Source organism: Anabas testudineus, chromosome 3, assembly GCF_900324465.2.
Source record: "Anabas testudineus chromosome 3, fAnaTes1.2, whole genome shotgun sequence".
Taxonomy (NCBI): Eukaryota; Metazoa; Chordata; class Actinopteri; order Anabantiformes; family Anabantidae; genus Anabas; species Anabas testudineus.
The window spans coordinates 10,487,068-10,507,955 of NC_046612.1; the positions used below are offsets into that span (position 1 = coordinate 10,487,068).

General features: G+C 43.8%; 1 protein-coding gene across 10 annotated transcripts in view; it reads left to right on the forward strand.

The window, feature by feature from the left end:
* The first annotated feature begins 2,568 nt into the window (after window positions 1–2,568).
* The window catches only part of cbfa2t3 (CBFA2/RUNX1 partner transcriptional co-repressor 3), a 37,350-nt gene continuing 19,030 nt past the window's right edge, over window positions 2,569–20,888 (forward strand). For 8 of the 10 annotated variants that reach the window (XM_026378057.1, XM_026378059.1, XM_026378060.1 and 5 more), the window contains exon 1: window positions 2,569–3,371. In XM_026378057.1, the coding sequence (XP_026233842.1) occupies window positions 3,167–3,371 (205 nt within the window). In that variant the 5' untranslated portion in view covers window positions 2,569–3,166. Of the gene's footprint in view, window positions 3,372–9,951; window positions 11,094–20,888 lie in introns of those variants that run through there. The other 2 variants (XM_026378066.1, XM_026378065.1) reach the window with 2 other exon arrangements.

Genomic DNA, 20,888 nt, shown 5'->3' on the forward strand with positions numbered 1-20,888 from the left:
TGCCTGTGTGTTGCTGATAGAGGGATCTCTCTGACACGGCTGCTCTGGCCCGCCACATCTGGGAGCCAGTAGCGGCAGCCGCTGGGGGGAGATAAGGCTAGGCTAGCTGCTCGGCTGTAACGCACGTTTTGCCCCCCTCTGCCCTCTTCTCCTCTCCTCCCCAGCTCCTCCCTCTACCCATCCTCCCTCCCGTCATCCTCCTGACCTTATCTCAGGGGAGAAGGCACCACTGGGTCGCTACTGAGATAGCACCTGCCAGAACCAGAGCTGGCCTCTGGTGATTATGGGCGAATCATTATCTCTCTCTCCCCCAAAAACTCATTTTATACCTGCCAACATCTGAGGGGAGGAGGGCACAGGAGCAAAGGCTTCTATAACAGGTAACACAGAAAAAAAAAACAAAAAAAAAAAAAAACGAGTGTGTGTGTTTCATGTTAGTATGGTTGAGGTACAAAGGCAAAAACACATGCAGCAAACCAACTCCTTTCTGCCATTGAAAGATTGAATTTGATATAAAATTGATAAGATAACGATTATATGTGATTATGGTGGATCACCTGTTTTCTGCCTGTTACTGAATTACACTTACTGACATAACCTCCAGCTGAAGGGTGGTGTTTTATGAAAAGGTTACATAATTATAAACTAGATGTTCATGTACGTTTACTGACAGTTACAGTAAGTTACCCCTGTAAGGTTTTCTGCTCAATGTCGTGTTGGATATATATACTTGGTGAGTCGCTCCTTTTTATTATTTTACATACACTTCACACTTTCCTTTCATGTTACTCCTCATCGAGTTATCTAACTATTTCAAAACGGTGGAGGAAATCACCTTCAGTTCACATCATCTACTAAAGTGAGGTTAAAATATTCTGTTTTCTATTCCTATTTCCTGTCATATGGTCCCAAACAACCCGAGAACATCCACTCACCACCTGCCCTCACACCTGATGTAAGTTCATTTAGATTTTGCTGATCTCTGTTTTCACAAGTGTTTTCAGTTTAACACCACTAAGTTCTCAAATCATAAATTAAATGTAAATGACATAACATTAGTTAAATTTTATAAAATCCCATCAGTCCCATTGGTTGAGCTGCTGAACATTAACAAAAAGCTTGGATTTGTGTTCCTGTATACGTTTAAAGAGAAATCAGATCTTGCTCACACACTCTCTCTCTCTCTCTCTCTCTGTCTCTCTCTGTCTCCCACACCCAAAGACAGAGAATGCAACATGAGTTTCTCTCACTTCCTCTCTTCTTATGACCATCTGTATGTTGGTTTCACCCAGGCACTTGGCACATCTGTGTACTCACATCCCCTCTCACTTCTCTCCTCCGCACAATAGTTGCTCAAACTAAAATATGTGTGTTTGTGTGTGGCACTCAGGACTATTGCATAGACTGACTGAGGGGCTAATAAGTCCTGAGGCGTCTGAGGTCAAGGAGGTGTTTCACGTGAGAGCTGCCCCAGCTTTGTGAAGTTCACCTTGGAATCTTTAATTCAATGTTTGAGCGTATGTCTGTTCTCAGAAGTGGCATAAACCTGCTTCTGCTTGTTGTCATTTCCATGCTGTAGTGAGGTGTGAAGATGAATTGAGAGTCTAAGCGCTAAAACATTTAAAGACTGAACAACATGACCACAAAGGCCACCATTTATTAGTATGTGTCATTACAGACACGGTGACAGTAAAAAAAAAAGTTTAATGTACCACATCCTGAATTGTCCTTTTCATTTAGTCTTCCTGGGGCGCAGCGTGGGCCTAAACTTGTATTACAGCAAATAACATACAAATACATTGTTTCTTTGCCACATATATCTTAGCAAAGAAATTAGTTTGGACTAACATTGTATTGGTTTCATCGAAACCTCTGTTTATCTGGAATGCATGAAATGAGAAGTAAACACTGGGTTGATGACGAGAGCTGTTCTGTCAAAAGCAGTGAAACAAAAACAAAAAACATGGTTTTCTTTGAATTAAGTTTCAGCGTGATGTCATGAGGGATGCGATTTCACCTGTCTCTTACAACAAACTGGGCAGGTTGGGACACAACGACCAATACTGTTGTGCAGTAAAAAAAATATTTTGAAATATTGTGTATGGACTTGTTCATTGAGTTAGAGTTTCTTATCATATTTAATTACCATTTGTTCACTTTGTGTTCACTTTTTACTAATAAACCCTAGTGAAGGGTCACTTTGTTGATATTGCAAACCAATATATTTGATTATATTTGATTGGAAAATTGACCATGGATGATTCAAGGAGGAGGCTTGACTGCTGGCCGCAGACAAAGCTTGTTCCTGGCAAAGGAAGCCCAGACGGAGGCCTAGGTCCCACTGCTTGCTGCTATTACCACAGCCGGCCCTACTGCCTGGCCTCCTTAGGAGCTGCAGCCCTGCAACAGAAAGAACACACACAAACTCTAACATACAAACACACACTTCTCCTTTGAGCCAGCAGTGACAGGCAGGGCAGGAGGAGGGTTCAGATGAGAGCACAGCCCCCCAGCCTGTGCTATGAGAAACTAAATGACCTGGCTCTGACACACTCACTCACTCACTCACACACAAACATACATACATATGATTGTGTGCCTTACACAAACGCTGCTGAAAAGGAGAGAAGAGAGCCTGAGAGAAATAAATGAACAGAGCAGAAAAGAAGAACATGGAAGTGTAAAGATGAAGACAACAACTGTTAGTTGTGGATATTAACATGCAACCTTTATGTCTCTTCCTAATTTCAAGTTGTCTGCAGAGATGAAGGTAAAGACAAATTACTCAAGGAATCCAGGAATAATACAACCAGGATTAAAGTCTTTGACGAGGAGATAAAAGGAAGAAGAGGAAGCAAACTGTGGTCTTTTTTAATACTTTGAGCTTTGCCCTTGTCCTTGCATTGCAGCTCAGTGGATCATTAAATGCATAGTGGGTGAACATTTTAAGGAAACAAATGGAGAACCTCAAGAAGACTTTTGGAATTAATTTGTGGATCTAACAGCGACTTATCTATTTCTGATACCCCACATGGATCTACGAGCTGTCAGTGTGCACCAGAGTGCTTCACACTAGCAGTGTGTGACTCAAACTTCGAGTTCTTAAACTCATAAAGAAAGTGGAAAGGTGAAATCTTTGGTACGGTGGTGATTTGATAGTCCAAAAATGTCGGCTGAGGTTCATTTGGAGCGCCATAAGAAGGCTGAAATGCGAGCCGGGACTTCCTTTGCTCCAGGTTTTGCTCCACGTGTCCCCACGGTCACACTGATCAGCCACAGAGAGCTGAGGGTTAAACACACTTGCCACGGACTTCAGCATGGAAGCCTTGATCCTAACCTGGCAACCAGCAGCCACTACAGATGTAGTGAAGGTAGGAGCTTGTCATCTTGAAAGAGTAGTTTTGTGAAACCTTTTGGCAGTGTGTTACCGTGATGAGTGATGGTGGGTCCTGCAGCTGTCAGGTCTGCTCATTAAGTCGAAGTGATTGACGGATAATCAGTTTGTGTTGATTTAGCACCACAAGCTATAAGGTCATTGCAAAGTTTTTCTCATCTTGCTCGTAGACCTGTTATTTGATGAGTAATGCATGGGTTTCAAGGTTAAAATTACATCAAACGATACCATCTAAATGACTTTTCTTCACCTGAGTGATTGTGTGCAATATGATCTCAGGCTTGTTTCCAAGTGCATTTATTGAATATTTTTTCGTGGGTATGAAACTAGCTCACAATAGAGGTCAATCTGAATCGTAAGACTAGGATTACATTGGCCACAAGGGCAGTTTCTTTAGCAGCATTTTCTTATTTTCATCTATGATGGTCAAGGGCAGATAAACTTGTCATTATTAACAAGCTCAGTTGAGCACATTCATCCTGTGCCAAAGTAGAGGAAAGGGAAAGACGTTTTTCTAGCATTGGGTGGGTGGGGGGTCTTCCTGCGGGCTTCCCCATACAGCTGCATGGAGCAGAACTAGACTCTGCAGTTTCTACTGTTCAGCTTCAGTGGCCTCATAACGCAGATGCAGGTCACCAAGGTATATCAGAGAGAAAGGCTGAGGGAAAACTTCCAGACAAATGATGGATCCTTGAAAGACATCAAGGAAAAAGGGAAGAGAAGAAAACATGTAATTGATTCTTAAAGGACTGAAAACACTAAAGTAGTGCCTTTAGGTAAAAATGAAAACCTTCATTTAAATCAGCAAAGGGTTCAAGGAGAGAGAGATGCATTAAGAATCAGACATTAAAGGCCTAATTTTATATATAGACTCTAAATATGTAGAAACTGTAAGCCACAGCAAGGACTAATACCCAACGTAGTGAATTACCTGCAGCGACTGCCGTCTCTTGGCAGTAATGAGCTTTGTGAACGTTGCAGCGATAAGGCCTCTATAATTAGGCTTAGTCATAAGCATCCACCCTGTAATTCTGTGATAAAAACACAGTATAACTCTGGTGTAGGTGCTTCAACTCATTCGTCTCACAAATATACATACACACACTGAGGACATGTGTCAATGTGAACTGTAAATACTGCTCCTTGTCTCAAGTAGTTCACCTGAAATAACTGTATATGTGTGGGTAGGTGGGTGTGTAGAGTCCAGCAATATGTTCACACTGTGTGGAGAAGCTGTAGTCGTGTATGTGCGTGTGTTTGTGCATGTGTGTGTGTTAGGTGTTGTGAGTTGCAGCATAGGCTTCCTGTGAGGGAGCAGATGTCGCAGAGCTCAGGCACAGCTGCGACGGGCGATAACTGTGGTGGCAAGAATATGTCGGCACGCTGGCTCTTCTCCCTGGGTCTTATCAGCCGCACACAGCATACAGTCGCACAGACACACACACGCACACACTCACACACACACACACTCATATAGACACTCTAGAATAAGGAACTGCCACCCAGCACCAGCACACCCTCACAGCAGGCCCAGATAGAGGGAGGAAGGCAATGAGAGAGATGGAGAGAGGAAGAAAAGGAGCAAGGACTAAATCAAGGGACTTGACTGAAAAGGTGCAGTGAATCCCTAACAAAACCTTGGCTCATGTCTGCTATATCATAGACTTCATAATTTTGTGCCAACCCTAATCCTCTATAGCTATGAATACGCTATTCTTTAGAGTTTTCTCTACCTAAAGAGGCATGTCACCAGCTGTACCCTCATGTAACCACAAAAGTGCATCATTTACATTTAGTCAACGCTTTTATCCAAAGAGAATTAGGAAGTACAAAGGCAGGCAGAGGGTGTGTAAGGGGTCTTGCCTAAGGACCCCTACTGGAGGTAGGTCCCAGCTGGGATTCAAGCCCCAGCCTCCCACATGGAGGGCAGCGATCTTACTACTACACTATCCCACATCACTTTCTCTTAATGACGTGACTGTGATAGATCATCAACAAGGTTTCTGAACTCACAGGAGCTCCGAGGCTTTGTGTATGATTTCCTTTATATTCTCCCATCACAGTCCCAGTATAACCATGGAGGTGGCGTAACACCTCCTTCTACAAAAGTGGTTTGTCTTGCACTTATGCCACATCACCATGTGGTGTACAATATTATCTCAACCAGAGTGACAGTACAAAAATATCATGTCCACTTTTTTATTCATCCATTACTTAAAGATTATATTCAAGACAAATGTGACAAAGACAAATAAATGTGGCATAGAAGGAAAACGGTGGATGCGCCTGATGATGCAAGCCTTGACATCATTCAAATCCCCATCAAGTTTAAAGTGATTGTGGTTTAAAGTTAAAGTAGGGTTAGGTTTAGACAAGTTGGGGTTAGGGTTAAGAACAGGCTAAGTCTCGAGGAGATGACTGTAAGTCAATGTAAAAACCCCACAAGGTGATAAAGACAAACGTGTGTGAGGGAGAGCGGGAGAGAAAGAGAGCAGTTATCCTCTCTATTTCCCCAGCACCAGCTTTGTGGTTTCTACGAGGAACAGATGTTCACAACTTGATACAGTGCCTCATCCCCTCAACTCACTATCTCCAGTGCCAGCACCACCAACTGTCTGCACACGCACAAACACACAAGCAAGCGCACACACACATGCAGAATTGTCTCTTGGGAAACTCAGTCATATTTAGCAGTTCTCGTGTTTGGGGGTGTATTCACTTACACTACGTGCAGAGGTCTTTTTATTGTCCATTTCCCTCTGTGCTCAGGCTGCATATCCTGTTCTTGAGTCAACACTTGATTTAATCAGGTGTCACTTCCTCCTTTGTCACTTTGCACTTCGGTTGGTCAGCTGTGACGCTGTACTCGGTGATCTTAGTCAAGCTGGAAGTGGGTCCAAAGAAAACATATGGATGTTTGCATTTACTGCACCTGCATGCGTGAATGTAGACGCATCCATATGTATACACACACACACACACACACACACACACACAAGTTTCAAACTAAAATCCTCATGCAGCCTCATCTGCTGTGTTTCCTCCGACTAGTTTTCTTATATGTACTTACTTTAAGCATATAAAATACTTAAGTTGGCTCAAAATACAATTCAAATACAGCATATGCTCTGGTATTTGCAGTAAAGAAATTGGATATGACTGCAGTAATGCATTGTGTAGTGCTCTTAGTGAGACTTGTTCTGTGGCCGAGACCCTGGAAGTCAAGGATATCATTCCATCCAAATAGAATAGCATGAAGTAGCGCTGAGCAACAGCACTGAATTTTAAATTCCCTCCACGCCTGTGTGATTCAAACAACCAACACTTTGCTGCTCAATTGCAAACAAAATGTCAGGGGGTCTATGGGTGCAATTTGTAAAAGCAGCATTCCAGCGTACGTGCTTGAGTGGGTGGGTCAATGATCCGTTACACCACGCCGTATTACAGAAAGTGTCTTTCTCCCTGTCTCATCTTCTTTCATAACATTACGGAGAAGCTTGAGAACATGCACACATTCAAGATGTTAACGTACAAAGTGAGAGATCAACATCCTCTTAAGCACGCTATCAGAGAAGACAGTGCTCAAATTACAAAACCCGTATTCAGAGAGGACGCGTGCGACTGAAAAGGAAATTTCTCAACAGAATCATTTCTATCGGTGCTTTAATCAGCACAACACAACTCTGTTACAATTGTGTTTAAAAAAGTGAGATGTACTCTTTTCCCCCCTTCATGACTTCCTAGAACATAGATTGGTGTCTTTAATGGCAATTCCATGAAAGTGTTGTCTGTTGAATGTGCATGACAGAGGAGAAGATAGGAGAGGAGAGAAGAGCACAGGAACACAATGGGTTTAGCGTTCCTTTCAGTCGGCTCAGGGCCTTATCTCCTTTCAACACACTAGCCTGTGACTGCCACTATAGGAAAGGATTTACAACGTGTGAGTGGTGGAAATGCTGCAAACTTCTCTCTTTCTGCTTTGCTTTTTCTCTGACACAGAGAAACACACACACACACACACACACATTCAGAAATGGTCATTTCCATACCAACACAATGACCAAAACAAATTCTTGTAACTCAAGAGAGCGTTCAGCCATCCAAGAGATGCTGTCACCAACAAGTCCAGAGCAGAGGCGCGGGGCGTCGGGGGGGGGGGTGGGAGGGGGGTCTTATGAGGTAACAGAGCAATAGAGGAGCAAAACAAAGAGGAGACAAAGCTGTTTTTGTGATTAATGTCATCAAAGGGACTAGCAGTCACAGTATTATGGCAAAGAGAGTACATGAAGGAAAGGTCCCACCTTGTGTGTGTCTCATTGTGCAGTTTATCAGGCCAGCCACATGGAGTGTCTGAGCTAACCCAGTGACCGCTCAACAAAAGGCCAAATTAAGAGGAGTGAGAGGCTGTCGTACAGGGAGGCTGACAGGTTGACTGACGCCGTTCCCGAGGAGAATAGCATCCTGTCAGTCTTGGAGCTGTCACCTTGACAGGAATCCTTTCTTTGGATGCAACCCCCAGCGCCAACCTTTCTGTCACTCAAGGCCACACAGACACACACACACACACACACACACACCTCTACCCTTAACAGTATTCTGCAAAGGAAAGAAAAAAGCCACCTACACTGCCACACTGAGACACACACACACTCAAGACTGCATGTGTACACCTAGGGCCGAAACTGTAAACGGTTGCAACTATCTATATTCCACTAAAAGAGAAATATACAGTAGAGACTGAGCTTCATAAACATCCCATCCATCTCCTTGACAACCATGCTTGATACACCATGGTACAGTAAACTCTGCCTATGACACACCCATGTTATAATGACCTCTTCATCTATTTGCGTCTGTGCACATTTCACTCTGTTATGTGTTTGTGTGTGACTATGTTTACAGACATAACCCTACATCATGGTTTGAGCACTAAGACACAGACATTGGGATATCTGAAGTTATTTCTCTCATGAGCTGTGTGGAAAGCTGTTATGCTCCAAACAGCGAGCGCTGGGGTTTCCCCCGTGCACGCTTGGTCACATTATTTAATCAGTTCTGGAGCGTTGTTTTTTTTTTTTTTTTTTTATAAAGTCCTCCACACTCCATATGAAGGCAGCGTTTGTGTTCGAGGCTGGCAAAGCTGGTGAGACTGGAGCTGGGGCAGAGCAGCTGTCTGTGTGTACTTTACAAGCTGGTTCTGTTTGTTCTGTAGACACAGAAGGGGTCAGGAGGGTGTCAGCTTTGTCTTCTGTCCCCCTCCATGCCTATGAGTGTGTATGCGTGTGTCAGGGAGAGAGCAAGGGCAGGTGGGTGGGGCAAAGGGACTAACAGAGCAGTCTGGACAGGTGGGGGATTCTCACTATAAACAAACCAGATGTACCTGTCCTTTTTCTCCATCTCTCTCTCTCTCTCTCTCTCTCTGTGTCTCTCTCTCTCTGCACTTTTATCTAATACTGTAAGTCTGTTTGTGTTATTTTTTAGAGGTGTTATTAATAATGTTTCTATAAATGCATCAAAGTCTGTCATTTATAGAGAGGCTGAAAAGATTCAGAATAAGATGACATTTGTTTATTATTAAACTGCAACAGTTTTAATAATCATTTCATTATTTAGGTATTTGGTGAAGAAACATAAAAAGTCTAAACAGTCACTGACAACCTTTCAAAACAGTCACCCTCAAAATAATAAAAGGCTGAAACATAATGCAAAAAATAATATCTATGTGGTAGAACAGCATTATCAGGTAACGATTAAAACATGCAATATTTGAAGAGCAGTAAAACGTGAATACTAGTAGATTAATAGTAATTCAATTTCACTACACGAGCTACCTTCCATTGCTTCACATCCAGTTCACCTGATCATGAAAATTGTCTAAAATATGTTTGTGGACAGGTAGAGATTTTCTTTAATTAAAAAAAACTTCTCAGAAACCTGTTCTTTAATTGTTTTGGTTTTTTTTTATGTTAAATAAAGTAAATAAAGTCTGCACTCTGATGGACTCTGCTGTGTTTCCCTCGTTGTCCTCCTCGTCCTGATATGAGGAAACAGCGGCCCCTAAGGGCAGACGCGGGCACAGCAACACAGTTGTATTTCACCCAGCTCTCGGTGCAGTTTTATTTGACTGGTTTGCTGTGTGAATAACTAGACAGGGCGAAATTAATTCGGCACTATACTTTGCAAGCCACGCAATCACACTATTTAAACAATTCACATATTTTTAGACTCACTTTGTTGTGATCATTTCAGCCAAGTCCCACCTAGAATTTCTGATTAAGTGATTCAGTAATATATCGCAGTATATTTAGCTCCCGGTGGCATAATAATAATGATTTTGTATGAATGTGGGGTTTTGTACTCTTCAATCTGGATCTTCTTCCATTTAGAAAGGATTCCTGTACAATAGCTGCCAGCTCCTGCCACTAATGGTACCCGAGAGAGAGAGAGAGAGAGAGGAAGAGGGAGAGAGAGAGAGAGAGAGAGAGAGAGGAGAGAGAGGAGAGAGAGAGAGGAGAGAGAGAGAGAGAGAGAGAGGTTAGGAGCTCCAGATGGTGTTTAAACGCAGACAGAAGGCTACTGCGAGGACAGCGAGAGGAGGAGGTGGAGAGAGCCGCGGTTACTGCGCACAGTGGGCCCGCCAGCTCCACTCATCAGCGAAGATAAAACAAGTCTGAAAACAGCAAATTGTGAATCCACGGCAGAGGAAAATCGCAGAATATGTTCAGCTGATTGTAATTTTTCGCCGGGAGAAGTGAATGTTTTCTAACCGCGTCTGTCTGAAAGCGCAGCGCAGCGGACGATCGGCGCGTCGGAGGAGACGGAGAGAAACGTGTTAGTAGTAGCCTGTCCGTCGGCTCCAGAGACACTGTGTGGTTTTTATTTAAAGGAAAGGAGACGAATCTATTCATCGGATGTTTGAGGACTTGTTCCTGACGCCGCGGACTGTGGCTAAACTGTGAAGTAAATAAAAAGAGGGGTTTAAAGTTGGCACAGAAGGAATAACAGACGCACCCCGCAGACAAGAAGATCCGCATCTTAATAATTAGTGTTTTCACATGGGAGACGAGAGGATTTGTGGACTTGTAGGAAAGAGAAGCAGGTTGATAGTTTTGTCTGCTTAAACACGAGCAGAAAGGAGGTTTTTGCAGTTCAAAGTGTATTTTTTTCCACTAATGTTTCCTATGTAGGATGGAGAAAATGAGCAAGAAGGCGAATCGACGTGACTGCGAGAAGTTGTGATTTTTTTATTTTTCATGCTGTTATCAACACAAGAAGCTTTTTGCTTTAAAAGACACACACTGCAAAACCAAAGACATCGATGTCCTTAAGGATCCGAGAGCCCTGGCTTTGATTTGTTTTCTTTCGTTGTCGATACAACTGAAAAGAGAAATACCTCATCGATTATCAAACCTGGAACATCTAGAGCCCCTCTGAGCTCCTCAAGGAAACTTAAAACATTGTCTTTTGTGTTAAGACTGCGGCTCCTGTCTCTCCTTCTTCTCAACATTTGAAAAACTAAAGAAGGAATAACACCTGAACAATTTTACGCACTATTTAACAAAGGCTTTAGGCTATTTCCCCCCCCTTTTTTTTCCAAATAATGAGGATTGAGACGATAGAAAAGCTGTTTTAGAAACCATTTGGTGTGGATTATCACCGCTACAATTACCTCAGCTTGACCTCGACCTTCACAAAGTAGGTAAAAGCTGCAAACTTCTCTGTATTGAAGCAAATCGTGCGGAAACATTTAATTTGTCCAAAGTGTGAATTATAACTTCTTATGTGGGATTGGAAGACATGTGGCTCATAAGTTGTCTTTAGAGGCTTTAAGGTCAGAGATTATTATTAGAAATTATTGTAGACACCTGTCCTATGTACTTTTTATTTATTTATTTGAGAAGGAAATGTTGGGAGCTGAGCTGGAGAGAGAGAGTGACAGAAAGAGTCTTTGGAGGTGGTGAGCTGCTTGCACCATCACCCTCTGCTCCACATCAAAGCATCCCTGAGACACGGTGATGACATAAAATCTGTGGTCTCCATGAACTTGATGTCCACCTGGGCTGGATGAAGGCAATGTGGTGTGAAGGGATAAATTTAGACGTTTACCCTGAGCTGAACTCCACGGTGTGTCAGAGTAACCTCTCCACCTTTCTTACGGCTCACTAGTGCAGCACCGGTGTCCACTTTTGTGTACAAAAAAAAAAAAAAGAGAGATGAGAAGCTTAAAGCTGGTGAGTGGAGGGTGTTTGTGTTTGTGTAACGCCACCACTCTGTGAGGACGTTAAAGAAAAACAGTAGAGGAAGTGTTTAACAGAAATGCCATGGCAACTGAAGGAAATGCTCACTACTGCAAAGTCAATAGAAACACAGAAATCATAATGGGTGATTAATAACAAGCCTTGTGACTGTGAGGACACTCCCTGGGAGGACACACGTCCAGCCAGAGGTTTCTACCCCCACTTGAACAGCCTCAGCAGCGCACTCTTCCGCCTGTTAGTGCAACAGTAAAACACTCAAGCCATTTTCTCTGCAGGACATGGGCCTATATAATTGGCCCTGGTAAATATCATCTGAATAATTGAACAGTTGATAATAGTCTCGAACAATGGATGAGGGGTTGCAGAGGTGAAACCGCAGTGCAGACACCCTTCCTCACCGCACATTATACCTCCATCACCACCAAGTGAGCATCTCTTCCTCTCTGCTTCCAAACGCCGGTCACCCCCATCGCTCAGCTCGGCCAGCCGCCTGCTAAGGCAGATGTCCCCACTTCATCATTAAGTAGCTCTCTTAAAAGGCAGTCCATTCATTATGACCCCAGCCTGCTGGGTGTTTATTCAGTTCCCATCTACCACAGGTGCATAGATGGGATGTGCTCTATCTTATATACGGAAAGGAAACATACCACAGGACATTAAAACTGTTTTCTCCTGCAGAAACAGCACCAGCAACAACCACAGCCCAGCAGACAGTCAGCGTAGAGTCTCTATTATTTAATGACAAATAGAAGAAACACTTCCCTTTTTTCTTGTTTTATTATTCTTTTAATGTTGCTGCTATTTTATGAATATTATGGCAAAGCTTCATGAACATAAAGATATCAAATGCTCAATATTCTTTGCACTTTTCGCATTTTGCAATCTTAACAAGATATGTTATGAGTGAGTTACATATCATTTTACAACAAAAATGCAGGAAATGGTTAAAGCCATTAGTGTTTTTCACCCTCTCAGTAACCTTCATTTAATTTAAAGGCTCTTTCCATAGCTTTCCATCTGAATATAGTTTATGTGTTTACTGTATGAGTGTGTGGGCTTGTTGAATGTACTTGTTTGCGAGTGTGTGTGTGTGTGTGTGTGTGTGTGGTAATTACTGTGATCTAAATGCAGGCAGTGCAGGTGAAACTGGCTGTCTCCTAATTAATGAGTGGAGCAGATGGCCTTGGGTGGGCGGGAGCTGCGAGCACACAGCAAGCCGGTCAGGTGGTCAGCACAACACGGACACCTGGGCCATCACAAACAAGACAAGCCAAATGGTTGACATCAGGCCTGCGTGTGCATGTGTTTACGTGTGTCTCTGCGCATTTATGGCCAATCTGTAAGTCAACAAAAAGATATACATAGTATGTGATATCGTGGGAGTCCTTTAAAAGGCACAGGTGGACTGTACATATGCTGTACACATGTCACCGAAAAAAAACACAGCTCATATATTTATTTATTAAGTTGCCACCCAACAATAGATTTTTTTTACCGGTCACGTACAGTAGCTTGGTTTCCAGGGTGAAATACTAATAATCAGAGTGAAAGCTCACCTTTTTTTTCGTTTAGTATGTTTCACTGTAAACAAATAGCCGCACAGGCTCTGGAAGCTATAATTGTTGGTAATAGACCTGTTTTAACCACCACATGTTTCTGTGTCTTATAAAATCAACAAATAAAAAGGCAACTACTGTACAGTGGAATGATTTTTAAAGAGAAGACAGCAACGTTTAGCAGATAGTTTGGAGGGTTGTGCGACTTTTGTTGTTTTGTTGTTGTTCTTCGGGATTTAATTAATATCTAACTCTTTTTACCGTACTCATGTTCACAGCAGAAACGTAGTGAATTTACTGTTCGAGCAAGTTTAACGAGATCAGTGTGATTGTGTGAATTTGTGTGCATTCTGTGTAAATATGGGAGTAACTCAGTAATGATGAAGTGACTTTCCCCACACTGGATTGCTATGGTTTCACTGCTGTTTATCCTCATGCACAGTGGGAAAGACCAGTGTGGTTGTGGCTGCCTTCTGCCTCGTTCTGTGTCCTGTGTATGTGTATGTGTGTGTGTGCTGATCCGCTTTGCCCTGGTCTGTTCCACATGTGTTTGACATTACTGTGACAAGGCTGCCCAGCCTCTCGGGGGAGATGGAGAATGTCAGAGACTAGAGCAGAGAAGCGAACAGCTTCCCAACATCTGATGGAATGAAAAACACACTCGCTGCATGGTTGGCCTGCTGACGCCACAGCGTGGGAGCAGAGCACAGGGTGGAGGCCAAGTAAAACCCCAAAAGTGTGTGCGAAATATCCCTCTTTCTCTAGTTTCCTCGTTCGCTTCCCTACATGTGCACAGATTCACTCGAATTCCCAAGAACAATATACAGCACGCACACAAGCGCACACACGTTCGCCACTTCTTCGGTGCTAGTCGTAATGCTGTTTCGCATCCACTGGAAGTATCAAGTGTCATTTCTCCACATTTCCATGCTTGTATAGCAGGTGAAACACTCCATTTAGCCTATTGTGTGCCATTCAAGGGTGAAAGCTCGCCGTTTATGGCTGAGCATTTCTGTAAATTATTTGTGGAATTGACTCTTCATTTTACTAAAATGACTTCTACATATACAGCGCTGACAAATTGCGCTCTCAATTATGAAATCCAAAAAGAGAGCCAGTGCAGAGAAGAGCCCAATCATGAATGCCATCGTAAACAAATACCACGTCAATGAATTCATACGTACAATATGTACAGTAGAGCTCAATAGCTGACAGTTACAGCCAAAAAGAAAAACACACTTCCCCCCCCCTCCCTTCCTGGTCTTACTGTACTGTATGTCTATTTCAGCTCCTGCTCTCTCTTCTTACTTTTTACTTCCTCGCTCGTCCACTGACCTCTGACCTTCTTTTGACCCGCCTCTCTTCCTTGTACCATTCTCTTCACAGCGCTTTCTCACCTCCCACCTACTCTTCTTCGTGGGTAGGAAGTGTGTTCGGATCAGAGTCACACACAGGAAACAGCTGGACTAATCTAAACCAGTGCTGAGCTCTGTTTAAATCAAGTCAAACGGACAGGGCAACAGCAAAAATGGGAAGTTCATATCACCACTGTTACCTGATATAAAGAATCCCCCCTTTCCTACAGCCCACGCTGAGGTCTTTATCACAGGCAGGGAGCAAACAAACACAAAGGAACACAGACTGAAGTTATTAAGGCCTCCACTCCAAAGCAGTCCTCTCTGGACGTCTGGGAAGTGCCGCAACAGAGGAGCATGCAGGCTGAGATGTGGAAGGAAGGCACGTCTCTCACAGTCTCTCTCTCTCTCTGTATACAGTATTTGTGAAATTAAAAAAGCCGTTATCTCCTGGAAACAGATCCTGTGCCACACAGATGGTTCCGTCTCTCTTCAAATGGGAAGCTGAGCCACCGAGTGCCGTTGTGTTACCAGTTAGCTGTACAGACCTTAATCTCGGCTCCAGCCTTCCTTCCTCTGCTTCTCTGTCTCTCTCTCTACACACAAACACACACGTGAACACACACACAAAGACAAACCCACTCCAGATAAAAGTATTGCCCATGTAAAGCTCTAATTTCACTATTAAATGGACATTTTAGCTTGTCAGAGGTATTAAAAGTACACAGAGAGGAAGGTCCCAGATTTTCTTGATATGTCAAATAAGGTCAGTGGTCACTTTGAGGAACAAGTGATTGCCTGGCATTTATAGTCACCAGTGGCTCAGCACGGTGTAAGGGACGCATTTGATGGTTTCAACAAGGTCTTTTAAGTGCTACCTTCGTTCCTGTATCCTCTAACCTCCATGAGCTATCATTTAAGGAGAGGTTGTTATTTACCTGTGTAGGCCTTCAGATAAACATAAGTGCTGTGATTACATTGGAGACCATGCATATTTGTGGATAAACAAGCTTTATTTTTTATATTGTTATATACAGCAGCAGGGACATGCTGTACATGACTTTTCAGAAAAAAAACTTGACTTTAAGTGATTCACAAAAGCAGTTCCTTTGTTTGTTTTTTTTTGTGTGTGTGGCACTCACTTTGACCAGAACATGACAGTGGATCATCTTCATTTCCCAATTAGCTCACTTAATCAGCATGTTATTGGCACCCTCACCGTGCTCTTTCTTCGTCTGCCTGCTCTGTTTTTGTGGCGGCGTCCTATAGTCGGCTTGTGTCCCAGAGGAGTAGCTGGTATTTATGTCGGCAGCTTCCAGTATGAGCTGGCTGTAGGCTAAATGGAGAAACTGTCAAAGCTTCTCTCTAACCTGTCACATGAATGTGCCGCTAAACCCTCCGCCACATTCTGTTTCCCCGTGGTTTGTGTGTGCATGTGTCAATGTGTGTATACTTGTGAAACCTATGGGGTCCTGCAGGATAATACAGAACACCCTACCCATGCCTGGCTAATGTCAGGAGCTATTGTTACTGTGCCTGTGGGCCAAATGAAGAGGTATGAGAGCGCTGGCAGGCTGGGGAGCAGTTCAGGCTACAGACAGTTTTGTCAGTGCTGACAGTTTCACAGTGACAGAGCAGACATTTAACACTGAATGAAATGAAATACATGACATCAAGCTGGAGAATGACTAATCTGCTGTTTGTTTTCCTATCTTAGCTGTAAATGACAGCTCAGTGTCAGGTTTATAACCATGCACAAAGCATAAGAGCGAGAGACAGGGAGAAAAGCCACAATTTACACATTCTGTTTAACACAAACACACACGCAAAGAGTCGGGATTGAGGAACAGAAAGGACAGAGATGCTGCAGTTGCCTTGGTGTGTGTGTGGATGTGTACATGTGCATATGTTGCCAGGGTCAAATCTAAGTCTTTTGTGCTCCATAAATCTGCAGACAGCAGCAGTGACGTAAGAACAAACAGAGCTGCTCTCTGCTGCAGCTGGCTCAAAAGAGGGAGAAATAGGAGAGAGGAATACAGAGAGGGGACGAGAGAGCAGGACAGCAGCTGTCAGGCCTCCATCGCACACCTGTCACACAGGAAGTGAGCGCTGGCCACTGTTTCCTGGATACACCTCCTCAAACACTGCTCCTGGAGGAAATGGAAGGAGGACATCTGCTGTAAGGGACAGACAGACAGGCAATCTGACTGATACACTAAAATATCACTATATAGAGATATTTGACACACTAAAAACCAAAAATCACAAACAAGTTCCTTGCGCCTGTGTTGACGTTCTCATGTCAGCTGCATTGTGGTCCTGTTCGTGCGCATGCGCGTGTGTGTGTGTGTGTGTGTCCAGATTTCATACAGTTAAGCGGATGTTTGTGTTATCGCAGCGCTCTGTGACAGACAGGTCACTCTGTGGAGACTCCAGCCTAACTCTCCCACAAATACAATAAGCCCACATGCCCTAAACTTAACAGTGCGACATTCCCACGCCTGCTCCTCCAACCCCAACACAGCCCTCTCCCTCCTGTGACCAATATGAACTAAGCCAGATGTCGTGTAGCTGCTCGCAGATGTGCGCATAACTTACATGGCCTTGCTCCCTTCTTCCCTCAACTTCTCCTCTATGTCTCTGCTTTCCCCTGTATCTCTCATCACTCAGTTCATAGTCTTGGCCTCCATGCCTAACTGATCAGAACAGGAAGCAAAATCACTCCATGCTACAGTGCTGCTGATGAGGCAGTTGGACGTATTATCTCCTGTTATTTTCTGTCTCATCGCTGCCTCCAGAGCTGCTCTGTTGTCGCTGTTGTTGGTTTTAAAAAGAATAAAAAACTTTTTGTCAGGTTTGTCATGTTGGGTGCTCCAGGGTTGTCATGTTGCCCTATTCCCAGGCTGCCCTTCATGCTGCCTGTTTGCAATTAACAGAGTAATTAAAAGCTTGATGAGCTAATTGGCGCTGGGTGAGGCTGCAGGTGTTTGGTCAGGGAGCTTATTTATGTAAATGCACCTAATGTGAACGTACTGTACTTCATGCCATTCTCAGTAGACAGACTGTTAAGAGAGGAGCGTGTGCCAAGCGTTACCGGGTGTGATGACAGTAACAGTTGTAATGAAACAAGGTAAAGTTTCAGGGTTCAGGCAAATTTGACAAAACTCTATTTATTCAGATCAGGTCACAAACATTTAGGCTTCTGAATAACTTTGTCTTTATCCCCATGTATCAGCAGTGTACATGAATAGGTCATGTCTGATGGAGCTCACTAACAGAGCTCATTTAAAAGTGGAAAGACAAAAGAAAGTCCGATCTGATGTCTGATCGTGGCAGCCTGAGGCTGAGCTCTCAGCTGGCAAAATTAGGCACACGGCTGACTGGATGTGGAAAAGAAGATGTTGATGAGAGGGAACAAAGAAGAGTTATCATGCAAAGTTGTAGCCACATGTAAATCTTTCTCTGTGCTCGCGTCTGTCTGGCTTTATGTCTCTCTGGCCCATTCCCAGCTGTACATGCTCAGTCACTTCCTCATGTGAGTGTCTCTTTCTTGTCTACTTCCTCCCCCCATATCTTCGCTTGCTCTCTCATTCTGTCTCTTCCCCCACCTCTTTCTCTGTGGCAGCTGTGCTGGTGATGGCTGTGTGCCCATGGTGCAAGCTGGCTGTGGGGTCCCAGGTGGCCCACATGACAGTTATTGATGTTCAGGTGTTCAACTCCTCTCACACAGAGACCCTAGAGCCACACACACACACACACACACACACACACACACACACACACACACACACACACACACACACACACACACACACACACACACGCAGAATCACAACTCCCATGCATGCTCTCCAGTGTAGTTCACATGCATGCACACAATACATGCAAGTCGTCATGTACTCGCACAGTTATGCATATAAACTGTATTCCTCTGTTGCTGCTGAAAAAGTGTAAACAATACAATACAAGTACAGGGAATTTGTGTCTGCAACTGCTGCGCTGTCTGACAAGCAAAAAAAATTAATTTTCAGTGAGATGAAAACAACAAGGTTTGTCAAACTTTATGCAGTAAAAAATTTGTGACCATGTGGTGCATGTGTTTTAGGATAGCCAGCGTTGGTACCAGAGCCCAGTGCAGTCCTAACACACTCCAGATGTGTCTGGTTAGCCAGGGAGTTGTTCTTGGCACAGCCCCCCTCGGCTAATGTCACAAATACTTTCCTTTATTTAGGAATGGCTCTGGTTTAGTGGCTGGAGAGAAAGAAGGAGGCAAGGATGGATGGATGATGGAGAGAGGAGGGAGTGATGGGGAGGAGAGGTAGATGAAAAGAGCAATAAATGATTAGCAATGTAGAAGGACAAGGGGGAAGGACGGAGAGGAGACGAGATGAAGAAAGACAGAAGATGGAGAGGGAGGATAGAAGGAGGAGGGAACGTGAGCGAGCGAGGCAGAAACAGCCCCAGACTAGCATCTGGATTTTATTAGCAGCCGTTGGGAAAATCTGAAAAGGAAGTTTTTTCTCTGTGAGCATGTCGGCAGCAGTGATATGCTGTACATAACCACTTCACTGCCGACGAGAGGAGCCAGGCCCTCCCAGAGGAGAACAGATGGTCGCTAGAACTTCAATACAATTACATCAATAACAGCTTTCACAGATATAAGCACTGTATGACAGGATCCCTACAGCTCAGAGAGACAGAAATACAACTCCTCAACCCTTAGCACCTCTGGCCCTGGATAAATTGTCTTTAATCCATCGTCAGTCGCTGCTTGTCCTCAAGTTGTCCTTGCTTTTCTTGCCAGTTTAGCCATTTAAAAGAAAATAGTCTTAGCATTTGACTTGGAAAAACTGGTGACTTGTCAATGATTCACTCATGGTAATCTGATCAAAGACAAGATGGCTTTTGTTAGTGCTTTTTAAGGAGAACCCCCCCCCCCCTCCACCACCCCCCGTTTGTTTTTTTGTTCAACATGTTTGTTCAGCCGGCACTGCATGTGTACTATCACAGAGATTCTCAAGTAACATAGGGGAAAAATATGTGTTTGTGTCCGCAGCATGAGCATGTGCATTCTGCAAACTTGCGAGCATGTGCACATGTGTCTGTGTGTCTATTCATGTGTGTGTGTGTGCACACACTGTACAGGCCTGTCTCCCACCCTGTCATTAGTGAGGGCTTTAAAGCGTCTGAACTCTAAATCAGTTTAAGATGAAATGAAGTCTGGGATCTGTCCGCAGAAGCAGCCGGTGTGCTAACACACAAATATGTACGCACACACACTCCCATCTTATCAGTGACACAGTTCAGATTTCACACTGACAATAATGCATATGTAGAAATATACTGTGGAACAAGTAGGACACAGTAAGACAATATGCTTGAGGTCACAGGGAGATGGCGAATTCATGTACTGATCTCAGCAGTCCTTTTCTTTTTGAATGACATTTGAGCTGGTAGAATGATGGCACAGCTAACTGTGAGTACTGGATCCCTAAGTCTAAGAGGTCCACAGCACAAGGCTACAATCCATATGTTTTGATATGAAGGCCTGGTGGGGGGCTGGGGGCCAGGGGCTCAGGCTCTGTTTGTGTGGACTCCTCAGCGGCCTGATAGGGAACAGATGTGGGAAGGCAGGCGGTCGGGCAGCCAGCCAGAGCAGCTGGGAGAAATTAAAAACAACAGCATTCCTGGAGACTGGGGGAATTACAGTGGGAGGGAGAGATGTAAAAAGCGAGAGATGGAGAGAGAGTTTTAGGGCTATGTGGTCACTGACAAACGTCTCTGAGGAGTATGCAAGATTGAATAGACAGAGGGGATTTAAGGGTACTGTTTTGCAGCGGTTAGCTAAAGCTAATAAGTTGCAGCTGTATTTCCAGTGGAAGCACAAACACACAGGCACATATAAACACACAGATATGCATACCGTCAACACACAGACATATGCCAGTGCAAGACCAAAAGGCGCTACCAGCATTTGAATGCACTTCAAATGACGTGTGTGTGTGTGTGCGCATCTTTGTTTTCAGGGGCTTTAATGAAACATAACTCCTTAAATGTATATTAAGACCCCAATATGCATTTAGAAAGTTGGACAAATCACTGCACTCTGGATGTGAAGCATCTCTGTGCGTCTCACAGAGAATTGTTTTTCACTTAGTTTCATCATGGCACAAGGGGAGAGGAAAAGAGAGAGAACATTTTTAGATCTCAAGCTGCAGACTGTTTCTTTGGTGAGCAATCTTTGAGCTCTGATTACGTCAAACATGCTGACATACAGCTGTTCAGAAAGTCGGAGTAGCAGAGATGAACAGACACAGGCAGCGGC